Source organism: Mandrillus leucophaeus, unplaced genomic scaffold, assembly GCF_000951045.1.
Source record: "Mandrillus leucophaeus isolate KB7577 unplaced genomic scaffold, Mleu.le_1.0 Scaffold373, whole genome shotgun sequence".
Lineage (NCBI taxonomy): Eukaryota > Metazoa > Chordata > Mammalia > Primates > Cercopithecidae > Mandrillus > Mandrillus leucophaeus.
The window spans coordinates 539,606-563,656 of NW_012103954.1; the positions used below are offsets into that span (position 1 = coordinate 539,606).

A 24,051-nucleotide genomic window follows, 5' to 3' on the forward strand; every position below is an offset into this window, starting at 1 on the left:
TACGATAGACCCTTGACTTGAAAATATATCTTTTATAGATTTCTAAATTTTACAAATTTCTCAATTTACTCCCAGGGTAGCTCCAACTGTCCAACACAAATGTAAGGACAAACATCCAACATCAGCACATGGTACGTAGCAGCTCACACACCTGCTCTACTAACATAAGATATCAACACAAAGAAAAGTGTAGTACAAATTAAGTCATATACCCCAAAAGACAGTAGTAAAAATGCAACTTAAAACTCGAGTTTTTAAAAGTATGTGAAAGAAAAGTATGCTAAAGCCCTGAACACCTTTGGCTGCTTTCCCAATACACCTACTTTTGCTTAAGGGCCTGAGTCCGACTCTTTTGACGGTGTGAAGCTGAGGCAAAATCCACAAAAATTCCACAAACGGAGGCTCTGGAAGGGGAACTGTTTGTATCTGTATGAGGGAGAAAAACACTATTTTTGCAACACTGCAATATGTCTTCCAAGCAAAAAAATATCCGGAGTAAAACAATTATAGGCGTATATAACAATTATAGTCAATAAACCCTTCAACTAATGACAAACATCTTCCATAAGCATTTAAGAGATCTCTCTTGCTTATTTCATCTAAACTTTCAGGCAACAAAGCAAAATTTACTGATAATCTATTGTATGTATCACTCACACTATTAAAGAGTTTTAGAAATACTTAAGAATGCACAAAAGATGCAGTTCTAGGCCCATTCTGCAAAAAAAAACCAAAGATTATCTTTTAGTAAGGGAAGTGGAACAAGGGCATACAAAATTGCTAAAAACAGAAACAAGTGCAAATTAATATTGAATCAATTACTTAATATGTCAAAGGGCACAAAACAAAAGAGAATGCAGGCATGAGCTTCCTCAGAAGAATTTCTAAAATTTCTGAAGATGTGACTAGATTATTAAATTGTCAGGCTGATGGAAAAGGTTCATATTATATAAGAATGAACAACTTGGCCAGGTGTGATGGCTCATGCCTATAATCCCAGCCCTTTGGGAGGCTGAGGCAGGCAGATCACTTGAGGGCTGGAGTTCCAGACCAGCCTGGCCAATGTAGCAAAATCCCATTTCTACTAAAAATACAAAAATTAGCCAGGTGTGGTGGCGGGTGCCTGTAGTCCCAGCTGCTCGGAAGGCTGAAGCAGAAGAATCGCCTGAATCCAGGAAATGGAGGTTGCAGTGAGCAGAGATCACACCACTGTACTCCAGCATGGGAGACAGAGTGAGACTCTGTCTCAGGGGAAAAAAAAAAAAAAGACAGACAAGAACAAACAACTCCATCCATAATCCTTAGTAATGGACACAAACCATTCCTCAACCCACCTCTTTCCCCCTAAGGATTTCTATGGCTTCCTGTACATACTTATCTGCATATTTGTTTGTATATTTATTTCTACTGTATCTTACTGTCTTTTCATTCCCTTTGGATATCGGTTTGCACTTGTCCCACTGTCTTACAGTTTTATGGAACTCTCATAGCCCTTTCCCACACATTATCTCATCTGATCTTCACAACAAAGCTTGCAGGCCAGTGATGTAGAGGGTGTGGCTCTGGAGGATGCCTGTCTGGGTCAGGGGCCTGAGCTCAAGTCCCAGCACTGCCCGCTACTTGCTTCATGACCATGGGTTACTTCACCTCTGCATCTCAGGTCCCTTACTGTCGGACATCTGCCGTACAGGATGTGGTAAGGACCACGGCAGGCCACGTTTCTGAACAATTACAAAGCACCACACAGACATTTTAAGATGTGGCTGTTTTTAAGAATGAGAAAACGTTTAAAGTTACAGAATTAAGACTTGAATAAAGACATCCCTGGAACAGAGCCCACACCTCTGTGCAAGGCGTCAGCGCTCAGCAAAGACTCCTTCACTGACCAAGTGGACCATTTACCTTTTGGAAGTATACATAGGCTTTCCAACACCATGGTGTAACTTCAGTGCATGGGAAAAAGTTATTTACCAAATGGTTTCCTACTGCCCCAAAAAAGGATAAGGTGTGCAGTTTATAACCAAGTAGTCTAAGCACCACAGGGTGCAGCAGGGTATAGCCAAGGAGGACACAGAAACCAAACGGTACCGGCTGCTTGATGAATTCCACAGAACAGCAGCGGATGGTGCTTAGCACTCAGAACGTGCCTGCCACTCCTTTAAGCAACTTCCATGTTTAGCTTGTTTAATCTTCACAATAACCCTAAAGAAAGTCTGAGGCTCATTTCACAGTTAAGGAAAATGAGGCACAGAGAGGTTAAGTAACTGCCCAAGATTACACAGCTAGTCAGTTATCTGAAACCCTGGGGTCAGCACGGCTCCGTGATTCCTGCTTCAGCACAGACCACGACATCAGTGCTGTGCTAGCCTTTATGACCGTCCACCGGTGCCAGTTCAACATGAAACAGGGCCGAGAAAGCAGCTCCAGCTTTGTATATGGCAGTGAGTAACTCCTTCAAATAAGAAATACGCCAAAAATAATCTCTTATATTGAGAGCTGTAAATTCTAATCTTGTAAATGAGGCTAATGAAGAAATAACACTAAGCATAAATGTAGAAAATGAGTAACAAAAAAAGGTTATTCATAGATCTGCTAAAAAAACCAGTAATGTTAAGAATAAAATCCTGCTCACTTCTCAGCAACTCCAGAGCAGACAAGCTTTAATGCTGTCAGGAAATCCTGTGTGTTGGTGGCACACAGACCCTCCCTGTGTGCAGCGCTACTCCACGGGCAACTGAGGGAAACAGTCCCTGAGCCTCAGCCGGGCAATAGGGCTGAAGAAGGGGCAGATCCTTACCTCTACCAGGACAGGTGCCCTGTTGCTATAAGTTTAAAGAACGCTCTATCAGCACTGCCCAGCTGAGTTCTGCCCTCTCTGTAGCAGGCACAAAATGTGAGACAAAGAATCATTCTGCAAAACCTTCATTTGTATTAGTGCATCATATTAATTACTAACTATAATTAACTGCATTACTGAATATTTTACTAATAAAGTAGTATGTCATCAAATAATATTTTAACATTATCCTATTTTACCCTCAGTGCCCATGTTTTATCAGAAAGTCATAGTTGTCCTTTAAAGCGATTTGAAACGTTAATTCCTACTCTTACAAGTAACATTATATCCTGATGCTAAGAATTTGGAGAAAAAAATACATTTCTAAATTTAATTTAAAAAGGTCCTTGTAGGAAAAAAGAATGAATCAAGAGCATGCTTCGTGTCAGGCTCAGTTTGACTGTGTCCCAAGACTTGACAGGCACCTCAAACCCTCAGTCACCATGTGCCTCATGAAGGCACTCACTGGCGGACACTGCCACACCTCCAGGGAAAACCATGATGATTCCTCTGTGGAAACTCAATGAGCACATCATCAGGAAAAATAAGAGCATGTGCTCACAGATGGATAAAACGCTGGTTGCAAAGAAAAAACAAGCCAGGCTGCCCACTGAGGAGGGCCACAGTATCCTCAGCTCCCTCTGGAGAACAGGAGCATCAGTGCTCACTGAGTGGGGCCACAGCGCCCTCAGCTAACCTAAGGCCTGGGCGCTGAGCAGAAGAGTGATGTGCAACCTCTCTGTGTAAGAGAATTCTTGATGTGCTCGTGCTCAAGTCTTCGGGGGGCCTCCTATGTGGTAGCTGCAAGGGCACAGCACCACCAGCATGCCGAAGATGTTACTTCTCTGCCCACCTGATTAGAGCAGGCCTGTGTGTGATGGCATCTGTGAGGGCTCAGTACACAGAGCCCTAAGAGCATGGACACCATCAGTAGCATTGATTTGTTTACCTGTCCTGGGCTCCTTTTCAAATTCTGTTCTACCTTGCTTCTGAAACAGTTTCAAAGATAACTCGCCAATCCTTTCATTTTCTGCATTAATAGCTCTTTGAATTTCTTGTATTTCCTTTTTTTGAGCTAGAGGAAGTTCTTCCATTTTTTCTCTTGACTCAGGTTCATTACTGCTTTCATCATCATCACTATCACAAACCTCAAAGTCATCTTCGTAGTCCTGCAAACAATAACAATCTTTTGGAACGCTTTAAGACAAATTGACTTTACGTTATCGCTCATACTGAACAAAACATGACAGCTTATAACTTAAGACAGACAATGTCCTTATTACAGCTAAGATATTTATAGTTCCCTGACTTTAATGTTTTTGAAGATACATCTATACAAACTGCTACCTTTATTTCTCTAAAAATAAATCACACAATACAGAACCATACACAGAAGGCCTATCAATTACCACCACGTGCAAACACGTGTACTGAGAATGTGAAATTGTGTGTATTTTTATAGCTACCTACATATACACTTTTTATGCAGTGCACTTAAATATGAGTTAAATTATAAAATCATTTAATTACATCATATTGGTAAGTATTGGTAGAAGTATAGCAAGCATTTTATAGGTAATAGCTTGACCTAAATCAAACCTAGATAGATACTGAGTATTAGGATTAATAAAAAGAATAAAAAGGGCATCAAATTTACTATATATAAGCTGATGTTTAAGAATAAATGATTTTTAAGCTAAGGAAAGTTTTAACTTTTATACATACTTCAAAATCATCTTCACAACTGGCTGTATATGCATCAGTTCTAGCACGTTCTAAATCAGCTTCTTCCTTTTCAATTTCCTAGAGGTAAAAATCAAACATGAAACCAAAAAATTCAATCATAAACTTGAATATTGCAAATAGGCTGGGAAAACATATGTTTTCTGAGATTCATTTGATGTTGCTAATTTGAAACTCTTAAGTATTTTTAAAACTAATATAATGTTAAATTCCTTTAAGAAATACCCTTGCTAACTTATAGGTAGAACCAAAAACAGAATACAGTAAACATTCTTTTCAGGAAACCTCTGTAATTCTGGTGGCTGTAGTTCTGTAATTCTGTAATTCTGGTGGCTAAAATTTGTTTAAGTGTTTTACAAATAAACTTCAAACGTGCAGCAATCCATTTCTTCTCCGTGAACATATTCCCCGCTGAATAGTGCTCAGCTGATCTACACCATTAAAGACAGAGAAATAGGCCAGGCACTGTGGCTCACACCTTTAATCCCAGCACTTTGGGAGGTCAAGGCAGGCAGATTACTTGAACTCAGGAGTTGGAGACCAGCGTGGGCAACATGGCGAAACCTCATCTCTACCAAAAATACAAACAATTAGCTGGGCATGGTGGTGTGCACCTATGGTCCCAGCTACTCCGGAGGCGGAGGTGAGAGGACTGCTTGAGCCTGGGGGGCAGAGGCTGCAGTGAGCCAAGATCGCGCCACTGCACAATCCAGAAGAAATTACAAGGCATACTAGAAAGCAGAAAATACAGTTTGAAGAGACAGAGCAAGCACCAGTTCCAGACATGGCAGGGATGTTGGAACTGTCAGAACAGGAACTTAAAACAACTATGAGTAACTTCCTAAGAGCTCTAATAGATAAAGTTCATAGCATGCAAGCAGAGAGATGGAAAGCCTAAGAAAGAACCAGAACGGAAAGTTCAAGGTCAAAAACAACAGAAACAGAAGTGAAGAACAACTTTGATGGGCTCACTAGTAAACTGGACACAGCTGAAGAAAAAAGTCTCTGTGCTTGATGATACCTCAACAGAAACCACCAAAACTCAATAGCAAAGAGAACAAAAAGCGGGAAGGAAAAAAAAAACAAAAAAACAAAAAAAACCAGAACAAAATATCCAAGAACTGTGGGACAACTGCAAAAGGTATTCACGTGTGTAATGGGGATGGCAAAAGGAGAGAAAGGGACAGAATATTTGATAAAATAATGACTGAGAATTTCTCCAAATTGATGTCAGACACCAAACCACACATCCAGGAAACTCATAGAACACCAACATCAATGTCAAAAAATCTACACGTAGGCATATTATATCAAAACTACAGAAAATCACAGATAAGGACAAAATCCTAAAAGAAACCAGATGGGGGAAAAAAAAACTTTACTGAGGAACATAGATAAGAATTACAGGCTGGGCATGGCGGCTCACACCTATAATCCCTGCACTTTGGGAGGCTGAGGCAGGTAGATCTTCTGAGGTCAGGAGTTTGAGACTAGCCTAACCAACATGGTGAAACCCCATCTCTACAAAAACACAAAAATCAGCTGGGCACGGTAGTGCTCGCCTATAATCCCAGCTACTCAGAAGGCTGAAGCAGGAGAATCACTTGAACCTGGGAGGCAGAGGTTGCAGTGAGCTGAAATCACACCATTGCACTACAGCCTAGGCAACGAGAGTGAAACTCCATCTCAAAAAAAAAAAGGATTACATTCAACTTCTCAGATATCATGAAGCAAGAAGACTGCATAGAGAAATGTTTAAAGTACTGAGAGAAAAATATTCACCAGCCCAAAATTACACATATAGTCTACAAAAGTATCCTTCCAAAGTGAAGGAGAAATAAAGACTTTCAAACAAAATTGAGGGAATTTGTTGCCAGTAGACCTGTCTTGCAAGCAACATAAAAAGAAGTTCTTCAGAAAGAAGGTGTATTAGTCCGTTTTCACGTTGCTGATAAAGACACACCCGAGACTGGGAAGAAAAAGAGGTTTAATTGGACTTCCAGTTCCACATGGCTGGGGAGGCCCCAGAATCATGGCAGGAGGCAAAAGGCACTTCTTACATGGCGGCAGCAAGAGAAAATGAGGAAGAGGCAAAAGTGGAAACCCCTGATAAACCCATCATATCTCATGAAACTTATTCACTATCACAAGAATAGCACGGGAAAGACCAGGCCCCATGATTCAATTACCTCCCCTGGGTCCCTCCCACAACATGTGGGAATTCTGGGAGATACAATTCAAGCTGAGATTTGGGTGGGGACACAGCCAAACCACATCAGAAAGAAAATAATATAGGTCAGAAACGTGGGTCAACATAAAAAAAAGAAAAGTATGGAAGAAAAAATAAATAAAGGGAAACAACTTTTCCTTTTCTATTTCTTAATTGATCTAAACAGTTTGTTCAGAATAATAGTAACAAAAATGCATTCAATTACATATGCTTAGGTATTTATTCATGTGTGTGTGTGTGTGTGTGTTTGTGTACGCATATGTATAGTTAGCCCTCCTTATCTGTGGGTTCTACATCCATGGATTCAACCAATCACAAACCAAAAATATTTGGAAAAATAAAAATAAAAAATAATACAAATTTTAAAATACAGTATAACAACTATTTACATAGCATTTACATTGTATTAGGTTTTATAAGCAATCTAGAGATGACTTAAAGTACATGGAAGAACATGCATAGGTTATATGCAAATCCTATGCCATTTTATTTAAGGAACTTGAGCGTTTACAGATTTTAGTATCCACAGGGGGTCCAAGAACCAACCCTGTGCCAATACCAAGGGATAACATGCTTATGTCGGCTTATACACAAGTAAAATGAATGACAGCAAGGATACAAGGAATGGGAGTGGTACAGTCTTATTTAAAAGTAGACTTGGATTGATTGTAAATGTATTAAAACCACTTTAAAAAGTTAAAAAAAAAAAGAACCTTTAACTGATATGCTAAGACAGTAGAGGAAACAGAATCATAAAATGTTCCATTAAAACCACAAAAGGCAAAAAAAGAATGAAAGACAAAAACAGGAATAACAAGGGCAACAAATAAAAAATAGTGACAAATATGGTAGACACTAATACAATATATCAATAATCACTTTGAACATCAATGATCTACATGTACCAATCACAAGACAGAGATTGTCAGAGAGGATCAAAAAACAAGATCCATCTACTTATTGTCTTCAAGAAATCCAAATGAAGAAAAATATACCATGCTCACACTAATCAAAAGAAAGCAAAAGTTATTATATTAATTTCTGACACAGCAGACTTCAAAGTAAAGAGAGTCAACATGAATAAAGAAGGGCATTATGCAACGATAAAGATGCCAATTTTATGTCTTTAATGAAATACATAACAATCCTTAATATGTATTAAGTTTGTGTTATCCTTAATATGTATTATTAAGTTTGATAGAGTGTCAAACTATTTAAGTCAAAAACTAATAGAACTGCAAGAAGAAATAGATGAATCCACTATTACAGCTGGAGACTTCAACATCTCCCTATCAGAAATGGACAGATCCAACAGGCAGAAAATGAGTAAGAATATAGCTGAACTCCACGGCACCATCAGTGAACTGGGTATACGGGGCAGCTTTAGACTGCTTCACCCAACAGCAGCAGAATACACATTCTTATCAAGCTCGCATATAACACTCACCATGATAGCCCACATTCTGGGCCATAAAACACATCTTAACAAATATAAAAGAACAGAAATTATACATCTGCTCTCAGAGCACAATGGAATCACATTAGAAATCGGTAACAGAAAAATAACTGGAAAATTCCACAATATATGAAGATTAAACAACATGTTTCTAAATAACACAGAGGCTCCAAAACACATCTCAGAAATGTAAAAGCATTTTGAACTAAATAAAAATGAAAACAAACTTATCGGAATTTGTGGAATGCAAACAAAAGCAGTGCTTAGAGGGCAATTTAGAGTGTTGAATGCATATATTAGAAAAGAAGAAAGATCTAAAATCAATCATCTAAGTTTCGAGCTTGGATTAACTAGAAAAATAAGAGCAAATAAATCTGAAGTAAGCAGAAAAAAGAAATATTAGAGCAGAAATCAATAAAATTAAAAATAGGAAATCAACAGAGAAAAATCAATGAAATCAAAAGTTAGCTTTTTTGAAAATATTGATAAATCAGTACACTTCCAGGCCAAGCTAACTAAGGGAAAAAGAGAGCAGACCCAAATTATTAGCATCAGAAAAGTAAGAGGGGACATCACTGCAGATCCCATGACGTTAAAAGGATAATCCAGTAATACCACGAACAGCTCTATGCCCATAAATCTGATGACCTAGTAAAATGGGCCAGTTTCATGAAAGACACAGTTGCTAAAACTCACACTAGAAGAAACAGAGAATTTAATAGGCATATACCTCTTAAAGAAATCGAGTCAATAATAACCTTCTAAAAAAGAAAACACAAGGCCCAGCTAGTGCTAGAAAGCACTAGCACTGGTGAATTCTACCAAACATTTAATAAAGAAATTATACAATTCTTACCTGGGCACAGTGGTTCACACCTGTAATCCCAGCACTTTGGGAGGCCAAGGCAGTCAGATCTGAGATGGGTGAATCACCTGAGGTCAGGAGTTTTGAGACTAGCCTGGCCAACATGCTGAAACCCCATCTCTACTAAAAATACAAAAATTAACTGGGTGTGGTGGCAGGCACCTGTAGTCCCAGCTACTCGGGAGGCTGAGTCAGGAGGATCGCTTGCACCTGGGAGACAGAGGTTGCAGCGAGCCAAGATCACAGCACTGCACTTTAGCCTGGGAGACAGAGCAAGACTCTGTCTCAAAAAAAAAAAAAAAAAAAGAAATTACACAATTCTTTACACTCTCTTTCAGCGGACAGAGGCAGAAAGAATACTTCCTTAATCATTGTATAAGGCCAGTATGATCCAGATAAAAATAATACAAGAAAAAAAAAAAAAACTACAGAACAATATCATTCATGAATACAGATGCAAAAATCTGCAACAAAATTGTACCAAATTGAAGCTAACAATAAATACAAAGAATCACACAGGGCCAGGCACAGTGGCTCACACCTGTAATCCCAGCACTTTGGGAGGCCAAGGCAGTAAGATCACTTGAGCCCAGGAGTTCAAGACCAGCCTGGGTGAGATCTTAAGACCCTGCCTCTACAAAAAATTTAAAAACTAGCTGGGCATGGCAGCTCATGTCTGTAGTTCCAGCTACTCAGGAGGCTGAGGTGGTAAGATTGCTTGAGCATGAGAGGTTGAGGCTACAATGAGCCGTGATCACCCTACTGCACTTGAGTCTGAGCGACAGAGTAACACCCTGCCTCAAAAAAATAAAAGATAAAAAATAAAAAGAATCATACGCCACAATCAGCCGGCATTTATCCCAAGTATGCAAGCCTGCTTCGACATTCAAGGATCAATTAATGTAACCCATCAAATCAACAGGCTAAAAGAGAAAAATCATGAGATCATATCCATAAATGGAGAAAAAACATTTGACAAAATCCAACAACCATTAATGATAAAACTCTTAGTAAACTAGGAATAGAGAGAAATTTCCTCAACTTGATAAAGAACATCTACAAAAAAAATACAGCTAATATCATACCTAAGTGAGAAACTCAAAGTTTTCCCACTACGATTGAAAACAAAAGAATGTATCATCTCATCACTCCTTGTCAGCATCATGCTGGAAGTTCTAACTAATGAAATAAGAAAAGGAAATAAAAAGTATACTGATTGGGAAGGAAGAAATTAAAATTTCTTCACAGATAATATGATAGTCTGTGCAGAAAATCTGAAAGAACTGAACAACAATAACAAAAAAACCGACTGGAAATAATAAGCAAGGTCACAGAACACAGGGTGAGTACACAAAAGTCAATTTCTTTCCTATATACCAGCAAGGAACAAGTAGAATCTGAAATTAAACACACATTATTACTTATATTAGCACCCTCTAAACTCAAATAGGTATCAATCTAACAAAACAAGTACAAGATCTCTATGAGGAAAACTATAAAGCTCTGCTAAGCAAAACAAAGAACTAAATAAAGGGAGAGATATTCCATGTTCACAAATAAGGCTCAAATCTGTCAAGATGTCAGTTTTTCCCACCTTGACCTAGAGCATGCAATCTCAACCGAAGTTTCAGAATTGTATGAATATTGACAAACCAGCTCTAAAGTTACATGTAGAGGCGGAAGATCCAGAATAATCAACACAACATTGAAGGAGAACAAAGTTGGAGAACTGACATGACCTGATGTCAAGACCCACTACAAAGCTATAGCAATCAAGACAGTGTGTACTGGCAAAAAGACTGGACAAATAGATGAATGCAACAGAACAAAAAGCCCAGAAGTAGACCCACATAAATATGTCAACTGATGTTTGAAAAGGGAGCAACAGCAATACAGTACAATGAATGAAAGATAGTCTCTACAAAAAATGGTTCTGGAACAAATAAACAGTCACACGACAACCTAGACAAAGACCTTACACCCTTCAAGAAAACATACTCAAAACAGATCACAGACTTAAGTGTAAAATGCGAAACTATAAACTCTTAGGAAATAGCACAGGACAAATCTAGATGACTAGGTATGGAGATGACTTTTTAGATACAACACCAAAAGCATAATCTATGAAAGAAAAAATTGATAAGCTGGACTTCATTAAAATTAAAAACTTCTGTAAGAGACAATGTCAACAGGAAGAGAAGACAAGTCACAGACTGACAGAAAATATTTGCAAAAGACAGCTGATAAAGGAGTGTTATCCAAAATACATATAGAACTCCTAAAACTCAACAATTAAAAAAATGGGTTGAAGACCTTAACAGACATCCCACTAAACAAGATATACAGATGGCAAACAAATATACGAAAAGATGCTCCACATCATACGTCACCAGGAAAATGTAAATTAAAAGGACGGTGAGATACCACTACCCACCTAACCAGAACACCTACAACACCAGACGCAGGGGAGGACGTGGAGCTACAGGAACTCTCACTCATTGCTGGAGAAAGTAAAATCCTACGGCCACTGTGGAGGACAGCTTGGCAATTTACTAACAAAACTAAACATACTCTTATCATATGATCCAGCAATCACACTCCTTGGTAGTTACCCAATAGAGTTGGAAACATGTTCACACAAAAACCTGCACACAGATGTTTACAGCAGATTTATTCATACTTGCCAAAACCTGGAAGCAACCAAGATGTCCTCCAGTTAGTGAGTGGGTAGCCTGCAGTATATCCCTACAATGGATATTATTCAGCACTAGGAGAAATGAGTTATTAAGCCTTGAAGAGACACAGACGGACTTTAAAATGCATATCGCTAAGTGAAAGAAGTCAATCTGGAAAAGGTCACAAACAGTATGATTCCAATCACAGACAATCTGCAACTTACAATGATTCAACGTATGATTTTTTTTTACTTTACAATGGTGCGAAAGTAAAACGCACTGAGTGGAAACTGTACTTTGAATTTTGTTTTTTTCCTGGACTAGCGACATCCAGTATGATATGCGGAAGGATATGCGGTAGGATATGCACCATGATATACGGTGTGACATGCAGTACAATATGCGGTACAATACGTGTTAGGCTATGCACTATGATATATGGTATGATATACGGTGTGACATGTGGTACAATATGCGGTACGATATGTACTATGATATACGGTATGATATACAGTATGATATATGGTGTGACATGTGGTACAATATGCGGTACAATATGTGGTAGGATATGCACTATGATATATGGTATGATATACGGTGTGACACACGGTACGATATGCAGTAGTATATGCACTGTGATATACGGTTCGATGTGTGGTGTGACATGCAGTACAATATGTGGTATGATATGTGGTAGGATATGCACTATGATATACGGTATGCTATACGGTGTGACACGCGGTACAATATGCGGTACAACACGTGGTAGGATATGCACTATGATATATGGTATGATATACAGTGTGACATGTGGTACAATATGCGGTATGATATGTGGTAGGATACGCACTATGATATACGGTATGATATATGGTGTGACATGTGGTACAATATGCGGAAGGATATGCACTATGATATATGGTATGATATACGGCGTGACTCAGTGGTACAATATGTGGTAGGATATGCACTATGATATACGGTATGATATACGGTGTGACATGCGGTACAATATACGGTACAATATGCAGTAGGCTATGCACTGTGATATACAGTACAATATGCGGTGTGACATGCAGTACAATATGCGGTATGATATGCTAGGATACGCACTATGATATACGGTATGATATATGGTGTGACATGTGGTACAATATGCGGAAGGATATGCACTATGATATATGGTATGATATACGGCGTGACTCAGTGGTACAATATGTGGTAGGATATGCACTATGATATACGGTATGATATACGGTGTGACATGCAGTACAATATACGGTACAATATGCAGTAGGCTATGCACTGTGATATACAGTACAATATGCGGTGTGACATGCAGTACAATATGTGGTACAATATGCGGTAGGACAGGCACCATGATATATGGTGTGACATACGGTACAATATGCGGTATGATTATGCAGTAGGATATGCACTGTGATATACGGTACGATATGTGGTGTGATATGTGGTATGATATGTGGTACGATACTGTTATGATGCTGGCAGCAGCAGCAGCCACACCTCCCAGGCAGCCACGTGACCAAGAGGCTGAACAACCAACACTCTACAGTGTGCTGCAGTCAATACATTATATGAGATATTAAACACCTTATTACAAAATCGGTTTTGTGTCAAATGATTTTGCCAACTGTAAGATAAGTGTTTGGAGCACATTTAAGGTAGGCTGGGCTAAGCTTCGGTAGTTTAGGCATATTAAATGCATTTTCAAATCACGATACTTTCAACTTACTATGGGTTTACTGGGATGCAACCCTGTCATACGTTGAGGAGTGGCTGTATAAGACACTCCGGAAAGGGCAAAGCTATACAGACACAGACAAGATCAGTGATTACCACGAATAAGGGGGAAGGGAGGGATGAACAGTCGGAGCACAGGGGTTTTTAGGGCAGTGCAACCACTCTGCATGATGCCCTGTGGTGGATCCACATCACGGCCCATTTGCCCAAACCCACAGAATGTTTAAGGCCAAGAGCGAACCCTAACATAAATCTTGGACTTTGATGATAATGACACATCGATGTAGGCTTCACTCTGCCAGGGTATGTTGATAATGGGGGAGGTTATTCATGTGTGGGGGCGAGGGAGTATATGGGAAATCTTTGTATCTTCCTGTCAATATATTTTTTTTTGAGATGGAGTTTTGCTCTTGTTGCCCAGGCCTGAGTACAACGGCTCAATCTCAGCTCACTGCAACCTCCACCTCCTGGGTTCAAGCAATTCTCCTGCCTCAGCCTCCCGAGTAGCTGGGATTACAGGTGCCTGCCACCACGCCCCGCTAATTTTGTATTTTTAGTAGAGATGGGGTTTCGCCATGTTGGCCAGGTTGGTCTCGAACTTCTGACCTCAGGTGATCTGCCCACCTCGGCCTCCCAAAGTACTGGGATTACAGGGGTGAGCCCACGCCTAGCCCCTTCCTCTCAATTTTGATGGAAACATAAAACTGCTCTAAAAAAAAATAAAAGTCTTAGCCAGGAGTAGTGTCTTATGCCTATGGTCCCAACTACTCGAAAGGCTGAGTCAGGAGAATCGCTTGAGCCCAAGAGTCCGAGGCTGCATTGAGCTATGATCGTGCCCAGCCTGCGCAACAGAGCGAGCCCCGTCTCACAATAAATATAAAATAAAAAATAATAAAGTCCTATAAAAAATAAATAAGGTCCTCTTGGCACATTATCATATAAAGTCATTGTACATTATATTAAATAATATATACATTTATTGTATCAATAAATACAACACCTGCTGACTGACAAAAAGAACAAAAACAGGAATTTTAAATGAAAACTAATAGCATCACATTTCTTATTCTTGCTCAACTCAGCAGACCCAGTGGCTCTTAGTCATGTCCTATGTCTGGCCAGGATTTTGAAACTACAATTCATCCACTCTGCAAACACTCACAACACACTTAGTGTGGGCCAGGTACTCAGCCAGGTGAGGAGACAGTGGGGAATGGAGCAGACACCGTCACCTCTGTGCAGAGCTAGAACCACACTGGGGGACACACCCCTGAGAAGGAACAAGAAACCCCCATTACCAGGAGTTCACCCGCCCCAGGAGAGCCCCACGTGTTCTCCATCAAGCTCTGCACTACGTCCTTCAGAGGCCCCGTCCGCAATTCCTCCCTCATATGAGGATACTTACGATTCCTTGATCTCTCTGGTTTTGCATATATATTCTGAAAATTATTTATAACCTTGTATAATTCTCAGCAACCATGGCGTGGATCATGTCTTTTGTGATTTCTCTATTAGGTGTCTTCAAATCTTCTCACTTTCTTCAACTTACACAGAACAACAATGAGAAGGCTGTCTGTTCATTCACCCTAAACCTCTTCCCTCCAATTTCTTTGCAAAATCCTCTCCTCTTCCAGAAAGAAAGAGGCTCCAGTACCTGACGGTGTGCACACAACCCAGTTACATTCCTTGACCCTCAAAACCCAGATGGCTTTCAACAAGACCAAGGACTTCAAACAACTCCAAGTGTGAATTTCATATGAAAATCTCATCTGTCCCTTCATGCTCATGTTCTGCTATCTGAAAGGGACAATAATTAAACTAGTAAAATGCTGACAGGAAAGCAAGGAAATGTGAGTGGAAGTCTGTGCTGGGACAGGATTGCAAAACTGTAAGACGAAGTACTCTCCTTACCACAGTTTCCTCGCCTCCTGGCCTCTGGTCCAGCTTCCACCACACGGAAGAAACTTCCTCATGGCCATGCTAATGGAGAGAGAACAGCCCCATCAGCCAGGACACAGGTGAGATTCCAGGAGCCACGCAGCTCCCCGCAGAGCCCACCGGCCCTCAGCAGACAGGACACAGGTGAGATTCCACAGGTGCATAGACTGCGAAACTCACGCTCTGGGATGCGGGTCCCAGCCTGGGGCTGACAAACTGTGTGACTCAGAGCTTAGAGCAAGTATCTTCAACCCCCTGTGCCTCAGCTTTCTCTTCTGAAAAATCAGAATTACGGCATCTGCTTCACAGCAGCAGTGAGAGGACCGGATAAAAGGACACACAAGAAGCCCGGATCCCTGTGTGTGATGAAGAAAAAGCCTTGCAAATGTCACCTTTGTCAACGACGCTAGGAAGATCTATGCACTTAGAAGTCACTACTCAGGCCAGGCATGGTGGCTCACGCCTATAGTCCCAGCACTCTGGGAGGCTGAGGAGGGTAGATCACCTGAGGTCAGGAGTTTGAGACCAGCCCGGCCAACATGGTGAAATCCCGTCTCTACTAAAAATTAAAAAACATTAGCCAGGCAGGGTGGCAGGTACCTGCAATTCCAGCTACTTGGGAGGCTGAGGCAGGAGAATCTCTTGAACCCAGGAGGCAGAGGTTGTGGTGAGCCGAGATCGCACCACTGCACTCCAGCCTGGGCGACAAGAGCGAAACTCAGTCTCAACAAAAAAAAACAAGTGACTACCCAAAACTAGGCAGTGCCTAAAACTGGTCGCAATATAATGTATTATTCATGAAGAAAACAGAAAAAGAACTTTCCATGTGTCCAGAAAACTATTCTGGCACATAGTAGGCACTCCATAAATGCTGAAGAACTGAATCAAGATAAATTCAGTGTTGCTGCTGTAAAATGTGGATCTAATCAGAGCCAAAACAAGCTGTTAAATACGTTCACAATGAACTGAAATTTTTCTAGAAAAAAACACATCATATATTTTACTCCTCTGGAAAAGAAAAAAAAAAAGAATGTAAAATATCCCATTGGTTACCTCACTGGTAATTTTTATACTGATTATAAGTTGCACGGATACTATTTTAGATTTATTGGATTATATAAGATGTTATGAAATTAATTTCATGTTTCTTTTGTATGTTTATAAGAAAACGTAAAATTATAGGCCAGGTGTGGTGGCTCGCACCTGTAATCCCAGTACTTTAGGAGGCTGAGGCAGGAGGATCACCTGAGCCCAGAAGTGCAAGACCAGTCTGGGCAACACAGCAAGACCCCACCTCTATTTTTTTTTTTTTTTTTTTTTTTTGAGACAGAGTCTCGCTCCATGGCCCAGGCTGGAGTGCAGTGATGCGATCTCGGCTCACTGCAATTTCCACCTCCCGGGTTCAAGCAATTCTCCTGCCTCAGCCTCCCAAGTAGCTGGGATTACAGGAGTCCACCACCACGCTAATTTTTGTATTTTGAGTAGAGATGGAGTTTCACCATGTTGGTCAGGCTGATCTCAAACTCCTGACCTCAGGTGATGCCCCTGCCTTGGCCTCCCAAAGTGCTGGGGTTACAGGCCTGAGCCACCACGCCTGGCCTTTTTAAAATTTTTTGTTGTTGTTGTTTTTATACAGATGAGGAATTCCTATGCTGCCCAGGCTGGTCTCGAACATCTGGTATATTTTTTTAAATAAAAATAAAAAATAAAATTTAAAATTATAAATGTGGCTCACGTTATAATTCTAGTTAACAATGCCAACCTGGAGCTTAGAGAAAAAATTGGGAAACATGAAAAAAATAGGAAAATAAATCTATATGTTTTCATCCAATAATTCCACAATTCCACTTCAAGAAATGTATCCACAAAAATAACACAGTAGATCTATAACATCCAAACTAGAGGGATTTCCACAATGAACTAGGAAGAACAGGAGGGCTGTGTGTGTGTGTGTGTGTGTGTGTGTGTGTGTGTGTGTGTGTGTGCGCGCGCGCGCGTAAATGTTTAAAACTGGCTTCCAAATTCCCAAATATACACACCAATATATGATTATAAAAGATTATATGAGAAATATTTGTAGGTCTTTTTTTTTCTGTGGTAAATGTGTGGCTATAGCCAGATAATAAGCAATCCCACCACCACCACCACCAAAATTAAATAAATAAAACATCTGCGTCAAAACAACAGGTGCCGTATGACCTAATTTATGTAAAATCATGTTTGTGTACGGATATAGAATAAAGCAATTCATAAAAATATGGCACGAAGGCTGAGCGCGGTGGCTCCTGCCTGTAATCCCAGCACTTTGGGAGGCCGAAGCAGGTGGATCACCTGAGGTCAGTAGTTCAAGATCAGCCTGGCCAACATGGTGAAACCCTGTCTCTACTAAAAACACAAAAATCAGCTGGGTGCGGTGGCGCATGCCTACGATCCCAGCTACTCAGAAGGCTGAGGCACGAATCACTTGAACCCAGGAGGCAGAGGTTGAGGTGAGCTGAGATCGCGCCACTGCACTCCAGCCTGGGAGACAGAGCAAGACTCCAACTCAGCGCATATATATATATATATGGCAGAAAATTGTTAAATATGATTATCTCAAGGTCATGGGTTTCAGATAACTACCAAAAAAGAAAAAATTATTCTCCAGAAATAATTCATAAAATTCAAAATATGCTTGCCACATTATCTGTAATAACAAAACAAAAAGAGGAAAATGGTTTAATAATAACCCTAACTCCACAGTGTGTTATTTTAGTTACTAAGTAATCATTATGAAGACTCCTCTTATGATACTATTGGAGATGGTGGAGATAATGAAGACTGTGGAGAAACGCTGATGTGCTAAGTGACAAGCTCAGCACAGGGTACAATTCTCCTGGTGCATAAATACATGTCACAAGGTAGCTTAACACATGGAAACAATTATGCAAGGAGAGGGATTACGCGTGTGTGTTAGTCACAAGTGACTATTAATAACATGTGCTTGGTAGAATTTGCCAGAGAAGTCATCAGAGCCTGAGCTACTTTGTGGGGAGATTCTTAACAGAAACGTAATTTCTTGACTTACTATAGGTCAGTTCAGCCTATTGCTTCTAGCAGGTTTAGTAACTGATAGTCTCTAGGAATTTGTCCATTCATCTAAATTACCTAATTTGTTACCATAAAATATTGTCCTATCTGTGATTGAAAGTGGGGTGCTAAAGTTCCTATTATTGTGAATTGCCTGTTTCTCCCTTCAATTCTGTCAGGTTTTGCTGCTTGTGTTTTGGGGCCCTCTTGTTAGGTAAATATTCATTTACAATTGTTACATCTCCTTGCTGAACTAATTATTTGGTCATTCTGAATTGTCTATCTCTAGTAACACTTTCTGTCTCAAAATCTGTTTTATCTGATATTAGTATAGCCAGTCCAGCCCTCTCATAGCTGCTGTTTGACAGATTCTCTTTGTCCAGCTTTTTACTTTCAACCTATTTGCGTCTTCTAGCCTAAAGTAAGTCTCTAGTGTGCCTTCTGGAATCACCACTCAAATAAACCATCTGCAAATGAGCCCTGTCTCAGCCTCTGCTTTGAAGGGGAAGCCCAAACTAAGATGATGGCTAATCTGAATGTACCATAAAATCGATGTATCCTCAGTGGAGACTGCCTTACCTTCCGTCTTGAATCTTTATCTTTTCCGTGATTCCTTACTAAATTCTCAGCATACCTGGAAAGCAAACATAATCAAAATCAAAATTTACTTTTAAATGAGCGCTTTTAAAAAATAAAACATTTTCCATATCAGTGAAAGTTCTTAACAATATTTTGACATGATTAAGAACTACTATAACCAGGGGCAACGACTTGCACTTGTAACCCCAGCTATTTGGGAGCCTGGGGCAGGAGGATCGCTTAAGGCCAGGAGTTCGGGACCAGCCTGGGCAACAGAGTAGACTCCATCTCTACAAAAATAAAAAATTAGCCTGGCATGGTGGCACATGCCTTAGTCTCAGCTACTTGGGAGGCTGAGGCAAGAGGATTGCTTGAGCCCAGGAGTTTGAAGCTGCAGAGTGAGCCATGATTGTGCCACTGCACTCCAGCCTGGGTGACAGAGCAAGACCCTTTCTCAAAAAATAATTAAAAAAAAAAAAAACTGTTGCAGGTTAGCAAAGCATGTTTTATTAGAGCAATAAATGTTAAAGTCTTCCTAGCATTCTTACTCTTTTATCAATAATTCAAGACAGAAAATATCTTCCAGAGAAGAAATTACGTGTTTTAACAAACTTGTGTGTGAGTGCAAATCTACACTCTTTAGGAGTTCTTGGCCAGGTGCGGGGCTCACATCTGTAATCCCAGCACTTTGGGAGGCCGAGGTGGGCAGACTGCCTGAGGTCAAGAGCTCGGGACCAGTCTGGCAAACACAGTGAAACTCCATCTCTACTAAAAATACAAAAAAATTAGCCAGTCATGGTGGCATGTGCCTGTAATCCCAGCTACTTGGGAGGCTGAGGCAGGGGAATTGCTTGAACCAGGGAGGTGGAGGTTACAGTTAGCCAAGATCATGCCGCTGCACTCCAGCCTAGGCAACAGAGCAAGATTCCGTCTCAAAAAACAGAGTTCTAGAAATTTTCTATAATTTTATTGGTCTGTCTGAAATACTATTTTATATTAAATATAAAATAAAATATATAATATGTAATACAAATATAAAATAAAAGATATTTCTAAAAGAAAGATTTATCTTGAAATATGTTTTACTTTTAAATCACATTTCATATTAGTTAGGACCTAAAATAAAGATGTGCAAAATATCAAACTGATTCTCAATTTTTAAACTTTCATTCATACCAATATACCATGTGGTTTAACAAAAGTACTGAATTGAGCAAAAGAGTCTTCTTGTGCCTTCTAGTGGACATGCAGTATAAAACCCAGGAACCGACACCCGAGGTTTAAGTGTCAGCTTTGCCCAAACTTGTAAAAATTTGGGTAAGACATTTAACCTGGGTTTTCTAATCTTTGAAAAAGGATTACAAAATCTGATTGTCAGAAAGAACAAATGAAAGTCTAGGGCTTATATATGAGAGTTTAGGCCAGGCACGGTGGCTCACGCCTGTCATCCCAGACTTTGGGAGGCCAAGGTGGGTGGCTCACTTGAGGCCAGGAGTTCGATACCAGCCTAGCCAACATGGCAAAACCCCATCTCTACCAAAAATACAAAAATTAGCTGGTCGTGGTGGTGTGTGCCTATAGTTCCAGTTACTCGGGAGGCTGAGGCAGAACAGCTTGAACCTGGGAGGCGGAGGTTGCAGTGAGCCAAGATCGCACCACTGCACTCCAGCCTTGGTGACAAAGTGAGACTCTGTCTCAAAAAAAAAAAAAAAAGAGTTTATACAGAAACTCCAATTAATCTATAATCTTCGCAAAACCCACACGACACAGGAATTATCATCATTGCTTTAGCGAAAGGCCACCCAACACTGCAACTAAAAGGTAGATAGGAAATTCCGACCAAGGCTGACCCCCACCCCCAGCTCTGGGGGTCTCTGCCAAGGCATCGGGGTGGAATGTTCCCTCCTGGGTGTTCACAAGCGACAAACAATGGGCAGAGGGGGACTTGCCGGCATGTACTGTTTTTAGTGGCTGTGAACCAGAATGGTTTGCTCAGGTCTGTAAAGGGGCGAAACCGCCCACCTGTGGATCTTTAACTTCAGGCAGGGAGGACGCCCTCTTGCACATGAAGAGGCTCCCAAGTGAATTATTGTCCCCAAAGTCAGTACCAATTTTCTAATTTTGCATGAGCAAATGTTAAAAAGGACAAAAACAGATCCTGAGGCAATAAATAGAAACAATAATATTAAAATGGAAAAAATAAAAATAAATATAATTAATTTAAAAGGCAAAATAAAAAACTAATAATTTCATAATAAGTTTCCAAGCTCCTCTAGTATTCCTAAAACATACCAACCCATTTGGAGGGGCTAAGGGGCAAAATCTAGAGAAAATGAAGTATAACTGATTCCCACAGACTGGCCACCACTGGAGCCAGTAAGAAAATTCCCTGAAGCATTCCACGAGAGCGGCACACGTCAAGGTCGACCACAGGGCACGCAATCCTTACTGGCTGCTGGTCCCATCTCTCTTTGAGCTTGCACCTCGATTTCTGTGTTCACCGTTCTAGCAAACAAAAGAATAATCCCATAACCATTTATTAACATATGGGAAGGAAGTAAGCATAATTAGTAAACCCCATAAAACAAGAATGGATTGAAAATTTAACAATAGCATCTACACCACAAGTATCTTTTAAATAACTATTTTTGCCAGCCATTTTTTAGTAAATTAGATAATGAAATGTAAAGAAAATGGATAAAAGTATACATAAAAGGGTGATTATGCCAGGCGCGGTGGCTCACGCCTGTGATCCCAGCGCTTTGGGAGGCCAAGGTGCATGGATCACCTGAGGTTGGGAGTTAGAGACCAGCCTAACCAACATGGAGAAATCCCATCTCTACTAAAAATACAAAATTAGCTGGGCATGGTGGTACACACCTGTAGTCCCAGCTACTCAGGAGGCTGAGGCAGGATAATTACTTGAACCCAGGAGGTGGAGGTTCAAGTAATTATCACGCCACTGCACTCCAGCCTGGGCAACAGAGCGAGACATCATCTCAAAAACAAAAACAAAAACAAAAACTTTACAAAATTAATGAGAAAAAAGTGTTATGTTTAACAGAACAATGTGTTGTGGTCCATAAAATGAATTGGAATGGGAAAAAAATAAAATCACTAGTGCTGGGTAGGAAAAATTATGATTTACTGACTAGATATAAAAAGGGAAGAGAAAAAAACGTCATCAAGTTAATGATAAGAGTCAGACCTGGGTGTGGGCAAGCAGCGCATAGCACTGGGGGGCCCTGACTGTGGTGATGGCAGCCAGTCAGGCTGCACGTGGGGCCAGGAGAAGCGTGCTGTGATTATCTCAGCACCTACCCCACAGGGAGGCAGGTAACGCTGCTCACCCAGATGGCCTGCAAATGGCAGAGCTGAGAAAAAGCTCAGCACGTTGTCGTCAAACTCCTGTGGCCTCATCACACAGTCCCTCAGGACTAACACTCTGGACAGGAGAGTCCTGGGCTGGAAAAGGTATTTACAAGTTATCACTTGAATCCACTACTTCCAGGAGCAGAAAGGAGATGATCCAATCTTGAAAAGGATAAAAGTATGACAGGCATGGTGGTTCACATCCTAATCCCATCCGTTCGGCAGGCTGAAGTAGCTTGAGGCCAGGAGTTCAAGATCAGCCTAGGCAACACAGCTAGAACCCATCTCTAAAAAAATTGCTTTTGCCGGGCATGGTGGCTCACGCCTGTAATCCCAGAACTTTGGGAGGCCAAGGTGGGAGGATCACGAGGTCAGGAGATGGAGACCATCCTGGCTAACACAGTGAAACCCCGTCTCTACTAAAAATACAAAAGTGGTGGTGGGCGCCTGTAGTCCCAGCTACTCAGGAGGCTGAGGCAGGAGACTGGCGTGAACCCCGGAGGTGGAGCTTGCAGTGAGCGGAGATCACACCACTGCACTCCAGCCTGGACAACAGAGCGAGACTCCGTCTCAAAAAAAAAAATTGCTTTTTAAAAGGATAAAGGTGAGGGGATCTGCGCCAAGATGGCCGAATAGGAACAGCTCCAGCCTCCAGCTCCCAGCGTGAGCAACATGGAAGACGGGTGATTTCTGCACTTCCAACTGAGGTACGGGGTTCATCTCACTGGGGCGTGTTGGACAGTGGGTGCAGCCCAACGAGTGAGAGCTGAAGCAGGGCAAGGCATCGCCTCACCCGGGAAGCACAAGGGGGAAGGGAATTCCCTTTCCTAGTCAAGGGAAACCGAGACACACGACACCTGGAAAATTGGGTCACTCCCACCCTAACACTGCGCTTTACCAAGGGTCTTAGCAAAGGGCACAATAGGAGATTATATCCCGTGCCTGGCTCGGAGGGTCCCACGCCCACGGAGCCTCCCTCATTGCTAGCACAGCAGTCTGAGATCTAACTGCAAGGCAGCAGCAAGGCTAGGGGAGGGGCACCCACCATTGCTGAGGCTTAAGTAAGTAAACAAGGCTGCCAGAAGGCTGGAACTGGGTGGAGCCCACCACAGCCCAAGACGGCCTGCCTGCCTCTGTAGACTCCACCTCTGGGGACAGGGCATAGCCAAACAAAAGGCAGCAGAAACCTCTGCAGATGTAAATGTCCCTGTCTGACAGCTTTGAAGAGTAGTGGTTTTCCCAGCACGGAGTTTGAGATCTGAGAACGGACAGACTGTCTGCTCAAGTGGGTCCCTGACCCGAGTAGCCTAACTGGGAGACATCCCCCACTAGGGGCAGACTGACACCTCACACCTCACACGGCCAGATACACCTCTGAGACGAAGCTTCCAGAGGAACGATCAGACAGCAAAGCAATATTCACTCTTCTGCAGCCTCCGCTGCTGATACCCAGGCAAACAGAAGCCCAAATGCAGATAAAAACCACAAAGACGGGGAAAAAGCAGTACAGAAAAGCTGGAAATT

The 24,051-nt window shown here is 41.2% G+C and overlaps 1 protein-coding gene across 1 annotated transcript in view; it reads right to left on the reverse strand.

The window, feature by feature from the left end:
- The window catches only part of WDR60 (WD repeat domain 60), a 123,443-nt gene that overhangs the window by 68,912 nt on the left and 30,480 nt on the right, over positions 1 to 24,051 (reverse strand). Inside the window, exons 6-11 of the mRNA XM_011990196.1 lie at positions 21,605 to 21,660; positions 19,156 to 19,210; positions 15,481 to 15,549; positions 4,562 to 4,639; positions 3,786 to 4,005; positions 324 to 426 (exon numbers count right to left, since the gene is read on the reverse strand). Of these exons, the coding sequence (XP_011845586.1) occupies positions 324 to 426; positions 3,786 to 4,005; positions 4,562 to 4,639; positions 15,481 to 15,549; positions 19,156 to 19,210; positions 21,605 to 21,660 (581 nt within the window). The remainder of the gene's footprint in view (positions 1 to 323; positions 427 to 3,785; positions 4,006 to 4,561; positions 4,640 to 15,480; positions 15,550 to 19,155; positions 19,211 to 21,604; positions 21,661 to 24,051) is intronic.